The 21880-nt window shown below is 44.1% G+C and overlaps 1 protein-coding gene across 3 annotated transcripts in view; it reads right to left on the bottom strand.

The window, feature by feature from the left end:
* CCN4 (cellular communication network factor 4) overlaps positions 1 to 12765 on the bottom strand; it is a 34649-nt gene extending 21884 nt beyond the window's left edge. Inside the window, exon 1 of one of the 3 annotated variants that reach the window (XM_072925027.1) lies at positions 12648 to 12765. Coding sequence is in view for 2 of the 3 variants with exons in the window: in XM_002189633.6 (XP_002189669.4) it covers positions 12438 to 12485 (48 nt within the window). In the remaining variant the exon portion in view is untranslated. Of the gene's footprint in view, positions 1 to 11921; positions 12073 to 12437; positions 12627 to 12647 lie in introns of those variants that run through there. The other 2 variants (XM_002189633.6, XM_072925026.1) reach the window with 2 other exon arrangements.
* Positions 12766 to 21880: the final 9115 nt, after the last annotated feature.

Below are 21880 nucleotides of genomic sequence, written 5' to 3'. Positions count from 1 at the left end.
CCAAAAAACAAACAACAACGACAAAAAAAAAACAACAAAAAGTAAAAACAAACACTGTCTTACACTTTAATAGCATCAAAGGGAAATAAGATGATCACAAAATATTTTGAGATTTAAAAAATACCAAAAAGCACCATTGGTTTCCACAGGCAGAGGCTGAAAACCCAGGGCAACTGCCAGGAGGCAGCAGGTATGTTCATAACATTAAGATCATTCGGAATGTCTGTTATTCAAATATCTCAGAAAGATTTATTCAATGTTCGTGAGAAGGGAATAAAAGAATGGTTTTGTTCCAAAACATTGTTTCTTCAGCATTGAACTGGGGTTCATGAGGAAGTTCCCATCAACAGATGTTCTGAGATCCTCTCTGCACCTCAGGTTTAAGGGAAATCTCTTTTTAATAGTTTGGCTACTTGATAACATTCTTTAAAGAAAACCTTGAATTCAGATTCAATTTCTTCACCTTGATGTTCTCTCAGATTTTTAAAGTTTCCTTACTTTGTCATGGGCAATTTCACCACATCTGGTCCGTGTTGGTCTGGATTTCCATAGAGTTCACATTTAAAATTCAGCAGACCTGGCACAGGAAAGTTCCTTCTCTTGGCTGCTAGCTCATGGCTAGGAAAAGAATTCTTTTCCTTTCCGAAAATCAGCAGCACTTGGCTGAGAATATTTGGCATGCAAGGCTTGGATAAAGCTGGTTATAAGGTGGTTATAAAGGTGGATATAAGGTGGTTGTAAAGGTGGTTATAAGGTGGTTATAAGGTGGTTATAAAGGTGGTTATAAAGGTGGTTGTAAAGGTGGTTATAAGGTGGATATAAGGTGGTTATAAGGTGGTTATAAGGTTGTTATAAGGTGGATGTAAGGTGGTTATAAAGGTGGTCAGCTCCCAGGGCTCCATTGTGACAGCTCCAAATCAGGTGTTTGCTGCTACCCTGGAGCCCACGGCAAGGGGAGGCCACTGGGGCTGTGGGTGCCCTGGCCCCAAGGTCACTGACTGGGGTTTATCTGCCTTGGCAGCCCCCCATTGTGACCCTGGGACACAACAGGAGAGTACCACGGGGTTCTCTCAGCCAGGTTTTAGCTGCCCAGAGCAGCAGCTGAGCAGAGCATCAAGGATGAGAAGCCAGCAGGGGGACACAGCCAAAGCCAGCTTGGAGAGAAGATCACCTGGAGAAGTCTCCCATGAGAGGCCTGGGAGATGGGCTGATCCAAACAATTTTTCTTTTTTTCTTTTTAGTGAGAGCTGCTCTGGGGGAGCAGTCAGCAGAGTGATGGCTATGGACAGCTTCTTGTCCCATGTGCCACAAAAGCGAAGGCAGCGGGGGTAATGAGTCCCTGAACAGGGAGAAAAGGCTGTTCCTGAAGATCTGGCCCAGAAACAGCAAAAAGAGCAAATCTATGCAGGGAATGAGGAGGCTTAGAAGTCAGAGCCAGCTCTTAAGCCAGTCTGGACTTTGCACTACAGACTTTATTCCAGATATACCTGGAGCTCAGTTCCTCTTTTAATACACAACAGAAAGTCCCAAAAAGCAGCTGTACCTTCCCTACCATCCCTAACAAAAGCTGACACATTGCAAATGTGGAAGAAAGAAAATAGAGAGAGGCCTTGACTTTTACAAGACTTTGGGGGCAAAACCATAGCTTTTGAATTAAATACAGTGGAAACTACAAGTAAGGAAAAGAGAACACTTCCTGGCACAAATTCACTACGAAAAAAAGACAAGGAGTGAAATTATAAATATAGAAAAAGGATTAATTGAGCTGGAGAATTAATCCCTTAGATCCCAAGGCCAGTGGAAAGAGAACTGAAATTCAGAGTTTTGGTAAAGAGATGCCAGAAAATGAACCTAAAAAACTGATGCAAGAATTAAATTTGAAGGCTGATATACTTAAAGGTATCACCTCTCTAACTCAGAATGCACACACACCACATGCACAAGCAAGAAGAGCATGGTACATTCTTCTAGCATGTCACATGTTTCTAGGAGTGATTACTCATGCTTGAAAGAAGCAACTTTCATGAGGGTGATATTATTAAATGATCCCATTTTAATCTGGGGCCCCAGAGGAGAAGTGACTGTCCCACAGGCAGACAATATCTGTGGCAGAGCCAGAAATAGCAGTTAGATTTCTTACTGTTCCTACACTATAACCATACCATGATCCCTCCTCCTACACACAGCTAATAAACTAAGTCACTGAGTTCTTACTGGATGAAAAAAAGAAATCGTTCCACTGAGCTGCCTCTCAGGTGCTGTCAGCTCAGCAAAGTCAGTTTCTTAGTGTTTGGATTTCAACCCTCACATGCACCTCATGCCTGCAAAAGGGCAGAACTCTCACCTCTCCCACACCTCCAAACCCCACACATCAGTAGTGATCAGCAGTTCATAGCTTGATGGGTCTGTGCAGAGTGATGAAATGGGCCTTTCACATGATTCCCTCTTGCTTGCAAGCAGCTCTGATACTGCTGGAGCCCAGGGCTAAACCAAGCAGGTGACAAAATTCCTGTTTGTGATCCAGACACCTGCTGATAACTATGAATGTCATAACACAGAACAAAACAGAGCAGAACAAAATAGAACTTTGCTCAGGCCAGGGTATTGCTGCCACTTCCCAAACAATGCCAGCCTGGAAAGTGGCAACTTCTCAGCCCTTAAACAGTTAACACTGCTGCTTCCACGCATGGAGGAGGACACCAGCTGTGTGGTCTGTCTCTGGAGGATGAAGATGAATTGCTGACTATGTGGTTACTAACATTTTGGTCTCCCACAGCCCTGACACGCGAGGGCAGTGTTGGTGCACAAATGGTGCTCCCAGCAGAACCCTGCTTCTCCTGAGCATCCCTCGGGCCACGGCTGCTGCACAGACCCCACTTGTACCATTTGTACCATTTGTACCATTTGTACCAGCAAAACCACAGCGAGAAGCGGATGAGGAGGGGGCGGGAGATGTTAAGCCAGGATATTTATATCCTGCCAGCTCCCACTGCAGAGGCAGCTTTTCTAAGGAGGTTTCCCTTGTATGTCAGAGGGTGAACAATGAAACCACGATCAACCCCTTTATAGTCACGTGGGAATGAAACAAATTCAATTATTGAATAATTGCTCTATGAAATGTTACAGTTATCGAGGCTGCAGAGTTTTTGAAAGAATCTCAACTTTGCTGCTGTAGTATCCATTCACTTCTCTAATCAAATACTCCAGACTCCCAGATGATACTCTGGCAAGCATTTTAATATAGCTGGGACAGAGAGAAACAGTGAAAAATATGGCACAAATATCTTCTCAAGTGCAAGAAGACTCTCTGTATGATATGTATGGAAGAACTGACACAAACCAAAAAAATACAAAGGGAATGGGGGTTGCATATATGTCCTACACACACACACACACACACACACACACGTAAACCACACAGAATTAAGCATATAATCTTTAAAAAGCAGAAATATCTTATTTGAGCCTGAAACTAGGTATGTAATGCATTGTTCCACCACAAGCCTGGGAGCCCACCCACACCCAGGCAGCTTTAGTGGGCAAGGAATTCACCAGCCTTCACAAGCAGGATCACACCACCTCTGTGGGGAACCCCAGTACACTGAACAAAAACAGCCCAGGTTTTGATGCAAAATCTGGAAATATAAGTCAAGCAACCTCCTAGATTCCACTACCTGTGACCCCTTTGTCAGGCTCAAGGACTGCTGGGCCTCATAGAATCAATGTAATTTTAAAATTGTGCCCTTGGCACTCTACTAGAACAGTGAAAATTAATAGTGAACAGTCTCCATAAATGAACTGCAGTGTTAAATAGCAGGGATGTCATTTTATATTTAACTGTTAGGGTCAAATGTGGAAATAAAACTCACAGAAAGGAGCCAAATGAATTTGCCCTCATTTTCTTACTCCAGGTGTTTATCAGCCCACACACAGATGCTGTGGGTATCATTCAGTCCTGTAAGTCCAGGATCCTGCAGGAAATATTGCCAGCAGTACTTATCAATAAATCACCTGCTGAATGGCCAAACTAGTTAATGAAACCTGGCTATTTTCCTAATTATTGTTTTCCACCCTTTTTTTTTTTTTTTTTCCCTTCATTAAAATGTAACCAAAGAGTTTCATAGTATAATCTATTTGCAGATTCTTAGCACTGGCTGCCGTTTTTGTGGTTTTGGTCCTTCCTTGCTAAACAGCTAAAATAACCCAGCTGTTAGTCTCAACCCAAGGAGCTGATAGCCTGGGGGCAGCCAGGAACATGTGCCAGCCATTCAGAGGAGAACTTAATTCTCCCCATATGGATTTCAATGTCTTTGCCTCTTTATCAGCCCAGATACAGAGTTCCTTTTCACAGAATCACAAGGTTGGAAGAGACCTTCAAGATCACCGAGTCCAACCTGTTCCATGACACCTCAACCAAACCATGGCACCGAGTGCCACATCCAGTCTTTTTTTAAACACATCCAGGGATGGTGACTCCACCACCTCCCTGGGCAGACCATTCCAGTACTTTATCACCCTTTGCATGAAAAGCTTTCTCCTAATATCCAACCTATGTTTCCTTTGGCACAGCTTGAGACTGTGACCTCTTGTTCTCTCAGTGCTGCCTGGTGAAAGAGACCAAACCCCACCTGACTACAACCACCTTTCAGGAAGTTGTAGAGAGTGATAAAGTCACCCCTGAGTCTCCTTTTCTCCAGGCTAAACACCCCCAGCTCCCTCAGCCATTCCTCACAGGGTTTGTGTTCCAAGCCCTCTCCAGCCTCGTTGCCTCCTCTGGACATGTTTGAGCATCTCAACGTCCTTCCCAAACTGAGGGCCCAGAGCTGGACACAGCACTCGAGGTGTGACCTCACCAGTGCTGAAACCAGGGGAAGGATGACCTTCCTGCTCCTGCTGGTCACACCATTCCTGATCCAGGCTAGGAGCCATTGGCCTGCTTGGCCTTCTTTGTCACAGCTGATACAAGTGGGTGATAATAAATGTGAGCTAATGCCTGCTTGGTCATCACATACACCCAGGAATATACTGGTGGACTTGAAAAAAAACAGAAAGGAGGATTTTTAAGTCCAAAACCTCAGCTACAGGGTGACCTCATGTGCCCACAGCTATGAGAATGCCAAGGACACATGAGGCATGGCAGTGATGGTGGCACAGGGGTGTAGAGCACAGCCAAGTGATGCTATAGGATAGTCATGGCACTTTCTGGGGAAGTTCCCAGTCTCTCTGCAGAGCCCTGGTATATTATTGTTCACCCAGTACAAGAAGGCTGGTGCCTACATGGATAAAACAAGTTCACCAGAGTCATTGCTTTGGGTGATTGGTGTTGCCCCCAAAAGGCATCAAACTGTGTTCCAGCAAAGCCATGCTCCGTTTTTTATGCTATGTTCTTCTTTCCACAGGCCAAGGATATCTGTGTGGAGAAGAGGAACCTTCAGCAAGAGAAGGTTCCTACCCTTTCTGCATTCACTTGTAACTCAAAAGCTTCAGTAAGAAAACAACGAAAAGAGAAGTCTGATCATAGTGTAGAAAATGGGTAGAGCATGGAAAGAATCAAAACCTTTCAGCCACTCAGAAATTAAAATGTGAGCTGCATTTACAAATTCTAGAAAAGGGAAAGTGCAACAGTTCATGCAGCTACAAATTATTGCTACCTTCTAATGAAAATAAAATATTTAATAATGATAGTCAGTGAGTCATTCAGAGCAATTTTGGTCAAATCTGTGAAGCCTGTGTGGGCTGCACTGCTCCTGGTGGCATACAGCTGATTTTCTGTCAGGCACTGTACAGAATGACAAAGTTGGTTACTACTCCTGACTTTACTCCTGACTTTACTGTGTTCTTTTCTTTATACACAGATACTGCAAGGGTGCAAGGGGTAATGGGTGTAAAATGAAGGAGGGTCAGTTTGGATTAGACATAAGGAAGGTTTTTGGAAGGGTGGTTGAACACTGGCACTGGTGACCCAGACAGGTGGTGGATGCTCCATCCCTGAAAAACTGACAGTCAGGTTGGAGGGCTCTGAGCAACCCTGGCTGAGTTGAAGATGCCCCTGCTCACTGCAGCAGTCTTGGACAGTACAACCTTTAAAAGTCCTGTCCGACCCAAACCATTCTATAATTCTATGACTATACATGATATTTTCATATTTCTGAATCTAATGTAAATACCAACTGAGTCAAGCTACACAGTTGCATGTTAGAGATGTAATAATAAACCAAATCCATCGTATCTGCTTGGAAGTCTTTCACTGGAGATTATTTCAATATGTTTGGAAAGAAAAGGGCAAGTTTACTTTAAGATGAGTGGGAGTTTGTTCATGCTGGACCAAGAGATCTTGCTGCACCTTCCCATCACCAAGCATGAGATCTTTTTTCCCTAGGAAATCCTGTGAATTTGCAATGCAAGCTCAGAGGATAAGGTCCTTTTGCATTGCTGGAATTGTTCTGTGACAGCAAAGGCTTAACTGTGCAGGTGTCCAGCAACATCAGGATCCAGGTGACTCATAACCCTCCGTGGATGAGCCCACAATTATTTCTGCAAATACCTCTCAGGTTTCCTTTTGGGCTTATTGCTCGCCATCCTGGATTTCATGAAAATTGGCCTTCCAACTTGCTCATCTCTTGTTTGCTTTATAGGTTAAGTGGAATGACAGACCCAGACTAATAAAACAGAAGAACGTGGGAGCTATTGAGAAAGAAAAGAGGAACTGAGATGACCACAGAGTCCTGGAATGCATTACCAACCCAAGTATTAGAAATTCATTATTTGAGTTGTGCCACAAAGTTCAGCTTAAGGGCTATCTTCTTCCACAGCTATTTCAGCCTAAAGGCTCTCCCTTCCTTCCCGAACCACAAGAATATTTACTTGTAGGACAGAGTCAGTGGCTGGCAACCACAGAGGTAAAAATGCCTTTTTTCCCCTTTTATTTTCCCACATCTTGCCCAGATGCAAGGATTACAAAGCCCAGCAGCAGTCTATGAGAAAATACAAGGGATTAAAAGGACTCCAGAAGCTTCACCCAAGATGCCAGAGCACACGTAAGGTTTCAGTATGGATGCAAATAAATAACAGAGCACCAGCACAGGAACATCCCAAAGTTGGGGAACCACCAGGCTGTAGAAGAACCCGTGATCCTCACCCATAGCTGGGAAACTCAGAGTAGCACTGGAGAATACCTGCACAGAGCTCCTAAAGCAGCAGTCAGAGTCCCTTGACCCTGCAGCACAGCTGTAAAAATCAGATCTGTGATCTCCTGCAGCAATGGGAAGCCAAAGAGAGCTCACCTCAGGGTGCAGCAAACCCTGGGGGGCACAACACCCAGGAAGAAGGGAATTATGAAGAGGGAATGATGGGGAAATGGGGTGCTGGAAGTCCAGTCCAACTGGGTGGACATCAGAAAACAGAAAGGAAACAAATGAGTAGCATTTCTTTGGGCCTATCAACTACCAGTCAATGTTTCTACTCAACAGAAAGGGAAAATTGTGCTTTTAAGACAAAGACCATAAGAAAGAGGATGCTTGAACTATATCATATATGAAAGCAAAGGGGGAAGCAGGAGGAATAAATTAATCCAGGACACCTACCCAAACCTCCTAGTAACAAATCTGAAAGACTGAGTACAATCTCACCCTGCTTTCTGGCCCACACCGTGAGACACTGTCAGGTTCAATATTCAAATATATCTTCAGCTGAAGCTGTGGGTGTCCAGCTTTTGCCAGGCCACAGCTGCCAAGGTTCACATACATTTCTTGGGTTTAAAAACAGCTTCAGTTCCACTCATGCATGAGAGCCAGGGCTGTCCAGACAGGAATGCTCAAGACCCCTCTGGGACACTGAGACATCCAAAAGGAGAAGTTCTCAGTAAGCTGAGCCCTGGCAAGATGCTAAATCAACTCTTTACATCCTAACATGGGAGCCCAGAGCTTCTGAAGAACAAAGATAAATGTCCCATATGGGTATAGAGGACTCCTGAAATTTTTGAGCATAGCACCTGGGAAAGGCAGGAGAAACTAAACATGCACGAGTCCTTGAAAGGACAGACACACAGAATCTTCATCTAAATCTCACACTTTTGCTAAAATCCATAGATATCACTTTTATCAATGCCTTTTCCTGGAGAAGCCTCCCCTGAGGGCAGGACTGCTGCAGTGTGGAATGGGGACAGGACCTGTCCCGGGGACATAAACAGGCAGTGGCACAACTGTGAGGAGGGCGAGAAAACCAATTCCTGATCACAGCTGTGTTGCAGTTGATACTGGAAAAGATATTGTTTCACACTACCAAAGCAAATTCAGAGACTTATAGAAAAAATATGAAAGAAAATGCATCAGGTCCTTCTTCTCTCTCTCTCTCTCTCTCTGTGTATGTGTGTATGTGTACTTAGGAAGTATCTTCATCAGAAACAGACTTGGGTGTGGGCCTGTGATCCACGTGAAGAACATTCAGTGCTACCTTCAGGCTGTTGCCTTAGCAATGATTTCACTCTGCAAGTGGATGTGTGAGGAGGCTCTGCCAAATGAAAGATCAGCTTTGGGAAGGCCCTGTGCACAATGCAGCCATACCCATGGGAGATGTGTCTGCCAGCTTCAAGCCTCAAGATGTCAATTTCCATAGCTGCATCTTCAGCTGCTATCACCAGAGCAATTTAATTGTCATTACAATTTATGGAAGTGTAGGATAAGAGCCCTTCTACAGAGAAGTGTATCCAGTCTGTCTCTGGTAACCAGATGTTGTCAAGCAAGAGGGAATGGTGAGAAGGTTAGAAGGACAAGGCACAGTAACTTTGAACCTGTGCTGCCTGAGATTATCTGTGCATCATTAGCCATGGCACAACCCAGGAGCATTCTGTTAAGAAGTACTTAACAGGTAAACCTCAGCTCACCCTCCCTGGAGAGCCATGGGGTTTTTGCAGGGAAGAATAAATGTGTCACTTTTTCTTTTCTTCGTGTTTTTGTTTTGCTTTGTTTTGGTTTTTTGTTTATGTTTGGTGAAAATACGGTTTTTCCTGGAAGAGCCCAAAGAAATTTTAAAATTTTTTCCTGCTTCCAAATATTCCAAATCCAAATATTTTAAAGATTAAGTTATTGGCTTTATATCTGTAAAATAAATCTCATAAAAGAAAGAAAAAGGACACATTGTGGTTCTTAACACACAGCTGAGGCAGCCTGAGCCTGCGTCATTATCAGTTACTGTGTAGTGAAGTAGGTGTCCACAAATGAGATGGTGACAAATAAAACCATTTTTGAGCATCTCTCTCCTCCTTCCCATCCATCAAAACCAAAAGCTTTGTGTTTGTGCACCATGACTGCCATCACATTATTTAAATCAATACATGCCTATTAGTAGATGTGATGAAGAGCAACTTGATTATTTGCTTTCTTTCTCTATTTAAGTAGCCTGCAAGTTTGCATTCACTCTATTGTATTTTATTTTAGATTGTCAGATCCACACACCACCCATTATTCCACTTCACATGTTTTAGAAACCTCCAATGCTGTTCTTCCTACATAAGCTCATTTCCTGATTTTCTACAAAGTGCAGAATAGCTTCTTTAATCATCACCCTGGTTTAGGACATTTTGTCCTTTCTGAATAAGTGGTCTCACACTTCTGAGTCGGAGCCAACACATCCAGTTTTAAAGTCCTTGCTGCAAAAATTACTCAGGCACTGAGGAGTCTCAGCCTGGTTGAAGGAACTTAGGTTCCCGTGGTCTCTGTCCTTATATCTATGGAAAATAAAAAAAATTAAATTTTTTTTCCGAACTTATGCCTAAAATTCCAGCTATGTTCAGTTAGTTTTTTCTTCACAAGCCCATCACCTGTGCAGTTTTGCTCTAATAAAAACCCCTGTTGATAAAATTCTTTAAGAACTGAGTAACTGCTTCAAACAGTAGTTTCAAACAGTACCAGAAGATGCAGAACCTGAGAGCTGCCTTCTGAGATGCCTTTGAGACCTGCCTGACCTTCCTGTACTATCTCCTCTGACTTTCTCCCTGGAGCAATATTATATCTAACCCAGAGGGTCAACCCTCTTCCTTCCTAGTGGAACATCTTTTTCTGTCCTTAGTTCTTCCTATACATGAAGAGTGACAAGTCTCCAGGGAGACCACAGGGCTTTGCACAATGTGCACAGGGACCTGCCTGGTGCTACCGCTCCACTGATGTCTCTGCAGAGTTAGAGAGATTTTTATTACTGCTGTGGTTTTGCCAGCAAAGACAAAAAGCTATGGATGATGAGTTGGGACAGTGTTGGAGCTTTACCAGGACCCATCTGTTATGACTCTCATGACTTAACTAAAATGAGCAGGGTGGCCAGGCCAGCTAAATATTCTCAATATCCCAAAATAATTGCAATATTCCTTGTTTCTTCATACAGCATCCCTAATCAGACCAAATTAAGAATTCTCTGCTCCCAAAAGTCCTTTCAATACTACATAGGCTAATACTCCCCCCAGATGCTCTCCCCATCCTCTCTCACTGATACATGCTGTACTCTTTTTTCATCCCTGTTTCCCCACTCCTTTGTATACGACAAACAGAAACCTGTTTTTCCTCAGCCTACCAACCTGCCATCACATCCCAGTTCAGGCGTGGAGAGGGTCAGGAAAGCCAGTTCATTACTGGGGAGAAATTATCCCCACTCAGTGGTTTCTTAGCACAGCCTTCCAAGTTCCAACCCCATGGGTGTGTCCAGGATGTGACAATGTCCCTGAATGCTCCAAGGAGCAGCTTCTCCTGCTCTGTTCAATGGACAGCCTGAGCTGGAACTGAGCTGTTGAGACCCAGGAGACTTTTTAGGCTATTTTAAAAAACTGTTTTGAACTCTTTCTAGATACTCTTTAGACCAAACATGCCGCTAGGAGTATCTGGATTGCATTCACTTGCCTACCCCCTCAGCAAGCGCGTGTGCCTGCATGTATTGACACATTCACAGAGATTTTTCATGCCACAGCAGGTTTTTTACAGAAAGCTTTGATACCAAGGGAACCCAGGACAACCACTGCACAATTTACAAGGTTTGCACAGATCCCTCCTAGTGACAGCGTTTGGGGGGCAGGAGGCACCTCCCTTCTTTGACTTTCCTTGCTGAACAAAATTCAGCTGTGGTAAGAACCAACTTCCCGCAAGAGCGCAAGAGGTGCCGTTTGCTGCAGTCGGTTTTGTGGTGTGTTTTATTTTACAGAAGACGCCCTGCTATCAGCATCCACGCAGGACTTATCTCCGCGCCATCTGCTGTCACACAGGTGTCCCGGTGTGCCGCACCACGCGTGCTGCTTTCCTGGATGGGAGTCTCACAAAACCCTGCGCAGAGTGCTTGATGCCACCCCACTCCGAGCACAGGGATGCTCAGGCACCGCTGACACGTGTCGGGCTCCGGGAACACCCCACCTCCAGCTGGGTATCCCAAACGGGTCTCTCACCCCCGGGGTCCCCAAGGCTCCCTGAGCCTCCGGGGATGGGAGACAGGGGACAGGGCACCGCTCACCCTCCCAGGACAGGCGCTGCTTCTGCCGTGGGACCCTCACGCTCCCCACGGCTGCTCTGGATCCAGCCCTCTCGCCCGGGAATTCCACCCGAGCTGGGCAAGCACCGGGAAAGGCAAAGCAAAACTCGGGCACCTTTGGGAAACCAGCGGCTTCCCCGGCCCGGTTTTCCAACGTGGAGGGGGAGCAAAGCGGCTGCTGCTGGAGCAGCAGCTCCAGAGATCGGGAGGGCGATCGGATCCTCCTCCCTCGGCGGCCCCGAGGCAGCGGCGGGAGCGGCTCCACCTGCGGGAGCGGCCAGCGGCACCTCCGGGACCCGATCCCGGTCCTGGTCCCGGTTCCGTCACGGCTCCGCCCCGCCCGGTCCCGGCACTCCTGGGCACCGCCGCCCGTCGGGAACCTGCCCTTTCCCCTCCATACCGGTCCCTGACAGCCTCACCCGTGCTGCTGAGGGGAATCTCCTCATCCTTCTTTTGCTCCATGGCTCGAATCGTAACAACGGAAAGAAAAAAAACTACAGTTTGCTGTGTTGATCCACCTGGATGCTGAGAAGAGCTCAACTCTGAGACGCTTCTGCATCCTTTCCCTTTCCTTTCCTTTCCTTTCCTTTCCTTTCCTTTCCTTTCCTTTCCTTTCCTTTCCTTTCCTTTCCTTTCCTTTCCTTTCCTTTCCTTTCCTTTCCTTTCCTTTCCTTTCCTTTCCTTTCCTTTCCTTTCCTTTCCTTTCCTTTCCTTTCCTTTCCTTTCCTTTCCTTTCCTTTCCTCTTTCTTTTCACCTTTCTTTTCACCCTTCTTTTCCTCTCACCTTTCCCTTCCTGCTCTCACGCCTCCCACCTCCCCAAATCTTCCAGCGCCCTCCTTCCCACAAGCAGCGCCCTCGGCTCTCCCAGCCCACCCTGCATTAAGCCCCAGTGTGTTTGCAGAAGACAGCTCTCCCCGGCAGTTTCCAAACTCACCTGCAAAATGCTGCTTGCTGCTAGAATCCAGGGCAAAAGCCACCTCATCCCTGGAAGCCGGGATTAAATACATTTGATTGAACCCAGATTTAGAGCCGTTTTGAACAAAAACACCACTTTGGGGAATGCAGAGCAATCCTGAACTGGCAACCCAGCCTAGGCACTCTGCCTTTTTCTCTTGCCTCTTTGGGGATTTTATTAAAGACAGACCTGACGTCACGGTGAAGGACAAGCCCTGCATTTTTCCTCTGGAGAAACTTTTCCTGCCTTCACTTCTTCATTTTTGTGTGTGGTGTTGTCCCACCTCCTGCATTTCAGTGCATCGCCGTGAGCCAAAGGGCTCTTAAAGGGAAAGCTGCAGCGCCCGGATCCAGCAGGCTGCGATTTTAGCTCCGCTCCGAAAGGCTCAGAGCTCATCCCTCATGTTGCTGAAGGCATTCAGACTCTGGCAATGTAGCTAGTACAGCAAGAAATGTTTGATCTGGCTTTACTGGTTACAATCAATGACATGACACGTATACAATTATTCACAGATGTTTGATGTATTTGATTTTTAAAAACAGTGATTTTATTTGAAGAGCAAAAGGACATTTGTGCTGCACACCCTGTGGGAAGCAGTCTGGCAACTCCTTTGGGTCTCCTCTCTTTACAGAGCAACCCTAGATCACACAATCCCCTGCCATGCTCCACATCCCTTCCATGATTTCAGTGTTTAGGAGTGTGCATCTGCCCTGGGCCCAGTTACACTTCTATCCTGGGTCAGCAGTGGGCATGACAAATATTGTCCGGGTACATAGGAGTGCAAACCCCACCCTGAACTCAAACATCACCCCAAACTCTCTCATCACCTGTGTCCCTGCTAATGTATGCCCTGATTTTATCTGAGAAATGTATGATGTATTTTTGTCCTTTTACTTAGGCACAGGTATAGATAAATCTGAATTTGAACGAATTTGAAGTCTCTTTCATCCTTAAATTAAAATAGAATATTACAAGGAAAATGAGTGCTAGCAAAGGGAAGGAAAACCCTGTTAAACAGCTTCACAGGTTTTAAACTCAAGAGTTTATTCATGGGCTAAAATAAGTGCCAAGGTAAATTTAAAAGTAGACAAACCTTTCTTCTTGATGTGACAGGCTGGGCAGTGATGGGTGGGTGAATCATTCTGATGGCCAAACTAGAACTGGGATGTTTCCTTAACTTCTGCTCAGCTTTGGTTACCCTCTGGAACTCAGGTGTGCCAGGTTGGGTTGGGATGAGCCACTCCCAGCCCCTCGTCCTAAGCAGCCATCCAACATAAGAAGAATGTGGAGCTGTTGGAGTGAGTCCAGAGGAGGCCACTAAGATGATCAGAAGGATGGGATACCTCTCCTGTGAGGAAGGGCTGAGAGAGTTATAGTTGTTCAAGCTGGAGAAGGCATGAAGAAGACTTTATAGCACCTTCCAGTAGCTAAAGGGGCTCCAACAGAGCAGGGAAGGGTCCTGTGGCTTTCATGTAGTGACTGGACAAGGAGAAATATTTTTATGATGAAAAAGGCTAGATTTAGATTAAATATTGGGAAGAAATCCTCTCTGTAAGAACTGTGAGAGACTGGAACAAGTTCTCCTGAGAACTTGTGAAGTCCTTGTCCCTGGAAGTGTTCAAGACCAGGGGTTCTGGTCTTGGATGGGGCTCTGAGCAACCTGGTCCAGTGGAAGATGCCCCTGCCTGCAGAAGGGGGCTTGGACCTAGCTGATCTTTACATTCCCTTCCTACCCAAACTATTGTATGGTTCTATCCCAGCCCTCCTGGGTGTCTGGTGCTGTTTGCTCTCGACACAGCTGAATGCTCAAGGCTGAGCCTGACGGTGGGTGGGGTGGGGAGGGTGAGAAATCTGCTCCAGTAACTTCTGGTCACACAGCAGCTTCTATCCTTCGTGCTGTGGGATGTGACACGGGCAGAGTAATGGTTTCACACCAGCTGGACCAGGAAGCTCTAAAAGATCAGTTTGTGGGCCAGTCTGGACAGACAGCTGCTCTGGGAGATGATTCAAACAGAATTAAATCAAACTGAAGGTAGTTCCACGAGCTGGCTTCCTCCTCCAGCACCTTCACCCCTACCACAGCCATTCCCAGGACTCACAACCCTGAAGACCAGGCTCAGGATTGTTTTCTGTCAGGTTCCTTCAGAACTATGTCTATTCTTCCTCCTCTGTATCCTCCCCAATTTTCCTCACTTCTTCCTCTGTTCATTCCAGCTTTTTCTATTTCAGTATTTCTCTCTCACCCTGCTGTCACCAGCACATCCTTCCTTCTACACTCTTGATATTCTGCTGGGGAATGTAGCACAAGCCCTGTTCACCTGCATGTGGACTTTACTGAGTGCCAGACTTTGGGGTCTAAATCTCTAATATTTTGTGAAGTGAAAGTAGTATTTCGAGAGTTCAATTCCTCTGACCTAGGTGAAAAGGTCTCTTTAAAAAAAAGAAAAAAAAAAAAAGTGAAAGTCTTTGGGTTAGCATAGGGTAAAAGGCTCAGATGTAAATCTGATAGCTAATATTTCATACAAATTGTGATTGCTGGCTTGGAGATGAAGGAACCATGATGGCAGGTCTAGTAAAAATAACTTTCCAAATGAAGGAGGAACAGAAGTTCAAAGCTCCTGCGGTATTGGACTACAACATCAAGGGAAAGAGCACTTTAGAAATGACATAAAAATGGCATTGTGTTGGTTTGGGTTTTTTCCCAAAACACCTTTGGTTATCTCCCTCTCTGACTATTTCCTCAGCATATTTCATTGCCTCAGTGAATTCCTTAGCAAATGCTGTAGTCAAGTGTGTCAGCAAGGACGAAATCTTTGAGATGTGGACATCTGGCTGTTCAAAGCTCCACAGCCCACCTCAGCTGGCTTGTGAGAGTTTATCGTGTGATCATAAACCACTCTGATGAGACAGGGCTCAAGGACTGGCCCTGAAGCTCTGGGGCAGGGGTGCTGAGACATCCAGGTGCCTGAGCAGCCTTCTGGTAGTGATTCCTGTGTGGATATGGCACACTGGGGTACTTACAGGTGTGTCTGGGTGTAATGTTACTTCATTAAATCTCAAATTACAGGGACATTTTGGCTCTTGTTGAGCTCTTTGATAGTAGCAGCCCAAACCTGGCCTTCTGTGAGCTCTCAGGTCCCTTGAAAGATAACAATGCTGGAAGAGATCACTGCAATCCTGTGTCACCCTGGCTTGATTCTGGGGAGGCTCATACTGACCCCAGTAAATGAAGGCTCTAAAAACACTTCTCTGTCTAATTCAAAGACTTCAATTTAAGATCTTCAAATGATGGAAAATCCACCTCATGTTTTGATAGTTCAGTTACATTCACTATTAAATATTTGTGCCATATTTCAGTCTGAGTTTGCTGGTTTCATCTTTCTGCCAATGTCTGCTTGGCTGATGAGAATTCAGCACTTTCTTCCAGCATATAAATATGCAAAAGTTTCATAAATCACTGCTGACTCTTCTCGTTAATCAAACAAGGAAGCCACATTGCTTTTAATTCCCAGTATCAAATTGTTTTTTGGGAACATGAATGTAATAGTTTTATGACTTTTATATCTTCACCTTTCTATGGACATTATATCTGCAAATGCCTCTATCCATCACTCTACAGCCATCCACAGCAAACAGGCAGCATGTCCCAGTTCAAGCTAGCTCTGATTCTGTCAGGCTAATGCTTTAATGTAATTTCTTCCTCAATACATTCCTTATGCCTCTCAGCCACATAAACGGGCTTCTCAATTTGACTTCATTTTACAGTCTTCTTAGAACAAATAAACTGGGAAATTGATTGATTTATTTTATGTTGTTGGATTAGTCTGACACTTTTACTGGAGGCTGTAGCCAGCCAAAGAATACAGGGACTACTAAGAGCAGAAAGAGAGCTCAGGGAGGATGGGTGCTGGTTTCTCTTGCAAATGCATGGCAAGAATAGCTCCTTGTCTGTAGCTGTTTTCCTTTGTAAATATGTGAGATCAGAGTCTACCTGCAAGTCCAGGGGGAAAAAAAACCAAACCACCTTGGACTTTCCTGACTCATTAAAGGTAAGGGCTTAGTCATGCTCTGACTTTTAAATGATCCAGACCACTAGCTGTGTTAGTTTCATATCAGGATGCTTTTACTTCTGCTTTTCTCTGTGATGAAGGTGACATCCCTTTCAATCAGGAGAAAGGCTGGGATTCAGGAAGCAAATACTGGAATGGAAAGGGAGGTGGAGAAGTCAAACTGCACCGTCAATTATTGTTGCTGTTATTGACGCTACTTAGGTAATAGGAAGGAGAGTTACATCAGCCTGGGCCTTTGAAAGATAAAGAAGCTTTACAAACAAGAGCATGTAAACCTCTGTTTTCCTGACTCCCGATAACATCGAGCATCTGAACACTCAGCCAGCCCCACTTCAGCACAGCTGAATATCTCATTTTCAGAGTTGCTGGCCTTTGCAGGTGAGACCTGACACCTGAATGAAAGAAGTTGCAATACTACAGGAAGACTCACTCTTTTGCATTCTAAAGATTCTTTCCAAAGAAGAAGATGGACAGAAATCACTCTGGATACAGAGCCAAGCTCTCCTTTGCTCCTGCTCAGCCTCGTGCCCCCCTGATGCAGTGACGCAGAAGGTACCAGGATCTAAGGTGGTAAATCCAGCACTGAATTCCCTCAGTCCTTTAGAAAATGCCAGATGAAGGGATTTACCTTGGAATGTTGCTCAGCCCAGGTTTCCATTACTGAGTACATGCACCATGCTGTGTGGCTTGAACTCCTTGTGCCAGAATATTTGTAGGACTGATCACAACCCAGCTGCTAAACAGAGAATCAGCTGGTCCATGTAAACCAGCCTGACTGTCAGCACTCCAGGACCAACTGGTCATTTCTCCAAAGAGCTGGTGTAAATCAGCTCCACTGATTTAGGCGAGGCAGAGCCAAGTCTGAAAAATGGAACATTAAATATTTAATTAATTCATGCAGCCAAAATAATTTACTCTCACCATTTAAGCAGGACTATTGCCTTTGAGGAGACATGACTGTGGTTTCATGCCCCATAAACAAAGTCAGATTTATTAGGACAGGTCTTCAGCTGGTGTCAATCTGTGTGACTCCTTTGATTTCAGCAGTACGAATCTGGCTGACAACATTTGAGCTATTCCACTGTGAGCAAAAAAATGTACAGGCACCAATGACAGTAGATAAGAAGCAAGTAATTAAAATACTGTAGTTTCTCATATAAAAGATGATAGAACTTTATATCAATTTTTAAATCTGTGTTGTATTAGATTTTCAGTTACTGATGACAGCAACATTGCATTTTCTACATTGCCCTCAATAGCAATGGCCTCACTACTGTGTTCATCCATTCATAAATTCTCATAATTTCCTGATGGACATTTATGTGGGCAAAACACATACTCTGATGGTTTTGAAACACTACCAGACATTTGTAACAACAGCAAAAGTACCCTAGGGTATCCAGTGCTTTTCCTGAGTAATTGTCTTAATATCTGCACTCAAACCCCTACCAACTGCATAATTAAAGCTTTCAAATGGAACTGTAAATAAAAATTAATAACAATAATTTTTAAAAAATCAAACGCAGAACCATCACACAAGTAAGATACCAAGCTCTAAAAATAATTAATGACCAAAATGTATAGTCCATAAAAAAATGAGGAAACTGCCAGAAACACAAACAAACTTTTAATAATTTCTTGCTGTAGAAAAGTAGTCTTCTGGAAAGTAATATTTACATAATTTTTACCAACCATTAAAAGAAGCTGGCTCAACAACATATATTGAGTCTGAGCCTCAGCTGGTTTAAGTATGAAGTCCTTGGAGTTGCAATGATTTGTCGCATTCATGGGTGCAATGAATTATTCATAAGTATTAGTTCAACTATTTGAACAAATGCAGGAAGTGAAGGGGAGAAATTAATCTTTGGGCTTGCCTCCTGCAGATGCTTTTCTTGATGCCCATTAAAAGAGAGGAAAATATATAGGCTAGCAAACTATGAAGGGATAAAGAATCCTAACAAATATTGCACACGTTCCTGAAATGGCACAGCTTGCTCCCTTTATATGTTTGTCAGCCTCATGTCATGGTCTCCTGGACAAGCAATTTTATGATATGCTCCAAAAAATTATGCTACCCACTGCAAATAATGTCCACATGCTTACAATTCTACTGTCTAGATCAGTGACCACAGAACTGCAAAATTATACATTAATCTGGCCCTTTTTTATTTCTACTAGTGTTTCAATATTCTGCAGTCTCTGGGATGGAGTTGGTTTCATGAGGAGGGAAATCTCTTCTGTTCTCCTGGAAATTCTGTTATAGGGAAGAATAGATTTTGAACTTTTCAGTCCCACACTGAGGCTTCCCAGCACTGTAGAAATGTCTGTGAATTTCCAGGACTGGGTTAGATTATACATATATTTGGGGAAAAACCCAACCAAACAAGCCCATGAAATTGCCTTTAATGTACAAGAAGTAAATGAACTCTATAAAACAGCACCAACTCCTGTCTGAGATGGCCTTGTTTTTTTGTTGGAAAGTAGGTCTGCTCTTCCGGCCCAAGTGTTGTTTTTAAAATATTTTTTAATAAATGCAGACAAATCATACTGTTTTCTTATTAAAGAAAATAAGAATGAACCCTTGTGAGATGTTTAGAAGAGCTGTGGATAAATTCCCAAGATATCAAACCTGTTTGAAACATGAAATATTTGAGAACTAAATATTTTCCCTCCATGGCCCAAGTATCCAAATTCTGCATTCTAATTCTGGTAAAATTTTATTCAAAGTTTCCTGTGGTATTTGGTTAGTAAACATTTTCCTTTCAACAGAGCTGCTTTCAGTCTGTGTTTCCTGGGGAAATGGAGCTTATGCAATCACTTTGTGCATGTTCTGTCTGTCTGTGTGCCTTTGCAGTAATTTTTGAGCCTTTTGAGCAAAACCAAGCCAAATGTTGTCAGAAGATGGGTATCTCACTGATGATGGCATCCCTGCACTTTGTGAAAGGAGGCACCAAGGAAGATAAGAGAGGCCACTGGAGTATCACACTTCTGGGAAAAGTGAGGTGTTTATTCACACACTATTAGAGCCAGAGAAGCCACACAGCTGAGACCTCTCAGTCTGCAGGAAAACAGCTTCAGCTGGAGTTTGCAGTCAGCCACCAGACACAAATCTGTGGGGAAAGTGGCTTTTATTGATGTAATGCTCACAAAAATACTGCTACTTTAAGCACAAATGGTCCACATGTTCTCAAGTTCTCACATTTTTATTTTTTAATTTTTTGCAAGCAGAACTCTATACTTCCTCTTCTCCCACCCCATGCCAATATTTGTTCATAATTTGATCTTGGTTATAAAAGCAAAATACTTGAAAACAAAGGTATCCATTTTCACATTACCACTTGAGGAAGTAAAATAATAAGTCTGTTCCAAATTCCTGCCTGGATGCTTTCAAAGTGAAAGGATACAGTCACTTTCCAGTAGATATAGAGTGGTTCTGTCTCAAGAAGACCAATAAATTATCTGATGATATGAACTGTTTTGGACCTCTTCTCAGCAGAAGAAGGTCTAAAATGAGAGCATTCAGAATATACACATTTTTATTACCATTGATAATTGTATTTGAAGCATTTAAAAATGTGACAATGAAGATAATAAACTACTTTTCCATGCCCTGGAAGGTGTTCGCTGCAATGTCTGCTAGCATTCAATGTCAGTCCTACAAAATTGGGAGCATTATGACTTTGTTTCCTAATTTCATTTGGACACTGTTGCCAACACAACAAACCCAATGCAAAGAAAGGAACTAGGGCACAGGAGGAGATGTATCACACCTGGAGTGCCAGAGCAGAATCACTGCCCTGAGCTCTGATCTTTGTGATCAGCTCTACTTTTTTCCATTCCTGCCTAGTGTAATAAAACTTTTCACCTTCTCCTGATCTGAGGTCACCACACACAGTGATCACTGTTTCCCTCTGGACTTATTTTTCCTTCCTCTTCTCCTGTCACCATTTTGGAGCAGAAAACATGATATGGACTTGTATTCAACCTGAGGGAAAAGGAGAAGATCAGGCTGCATCAAAACACTGACCCTGCATGTTCAGGGAAAAAGTTGATGTAGTTATGTCTACCTTGATCCAGCAAATGTTTTTCTTCTTCATCAAGTGCAAAAAGGATTTCCTGGGTTCTGGCAGTACTTCTTTCCCTTTAATATGGCTTTAGTGCATCTCCCTTTAATCTCACCTGAAGTTGTTCTGTCCCTGAGGAGCAGCTGAGCTGCACATATTCAGCCAGGACAGGCTTCCAAAAAGAAATTTGGACAAGGAAGACGTATTTTGGGACACTATGTGAGCCCTCATAGGGGATCCACAACACTGTGCTTCTTAGGCTGCATTAGTTATCCCTGGATTTAAGCACCAGAAAAGAATACAGAGCCTGTAGTTCTCATATTGAGCAAAAATGGTGACCAGCATGGTGTCTGATATTTGTTTGTTTGTTTGTTTGTTTGTTTGTTTTTCCCCAGGAAAACCACCCTTTTCTTTGCACAGGGGGGGACTGTTGTCTTCATTTTCTGTCACCTCCCAGAGGAAACTCAGGAAGAAAAATATCTGACCAATTTGAGGCTTAAAGCAGTTGCTGAGATTACAGGTAAAGTGGCCAAGTTAGGAAAGCTTTCATGTGTAAATAACCTCTTGGTATTTATTCACCATATGCTGCTGGGTCAGGGTTCTTGAAATATGCCCAGGGAAAGTGTGATGGGAAATGGGTGATGGAGAGGCCTGGCTTCCATCAGGGTACCAGTGATGGAGCACAGCTCCTGGCAAGGGACCTCCTCAGGTGGGAGCCATCACAACCTCTCTCCTGCCTCTGGACTCCAGAGTTTTTGGAGCAGGGAAGGATATGGGCAGACAGCGGGGCCAAGGTCCTGAACCTCGAGTGAGCTGACTCCAGAGATGGAGAAGAAAAGTGGGAGGGAGGGGGAAGCAAGAGAACACATCTGAGTACATAGACAGAGGGCTGGAAGAGACTAAAGGGTCCCTCTCATGTCTCCCCTGCCCCAAGGCACAGCTGCATTAACTAAACTCTTACTGGCAGATGCTTGTCTAACCTTGTCTGTGGGGAGCACAGCCCCTTCTCTCTAATTTCTCTGCAGTGACCTGTTCCAAGTCTCCTCTCCTCAAAGAGTTAAACCCAATCTCTACCTGAAATCTCTCTTGCTGCAGTATAGGTCCACTGCTTCTTGGGCACACTGGGGAAAAGAAAATCTTTTATTTGATCTTCATTGCAGAATTTAATGAGTTTAAAGACAACATACATATATCCAGTTCAGCCTTCTGTCCTTTCCTTTGAGGTGCCCCAAAGAGAGCTAGCACTGGGAGTAGACAGAGAACCACGCTTTAATTTTCCTAGAGTTCA

Source organism: Taeniopygia guttata, chromosome 2 (genome assembly GCF_048771995.1).
Source record: "Taeniopygia guttata chromosome 2, bTaeGut7.mat, whole genome shotgun sequence".
In the NCBI taxonomy this organism is placed as follows: domain Eukaryota; kingdom Metazoa; phylum Chordata; class Aves; order Passeriformes; family Estrildidae; genus Taeniopygia; species Taeniopygia guttata.
The sequence above is the reverse complement of the archived record's forward strand: the minus strand, read 5'-3'. Positions and strand labels throughout refer to the sequence as shown.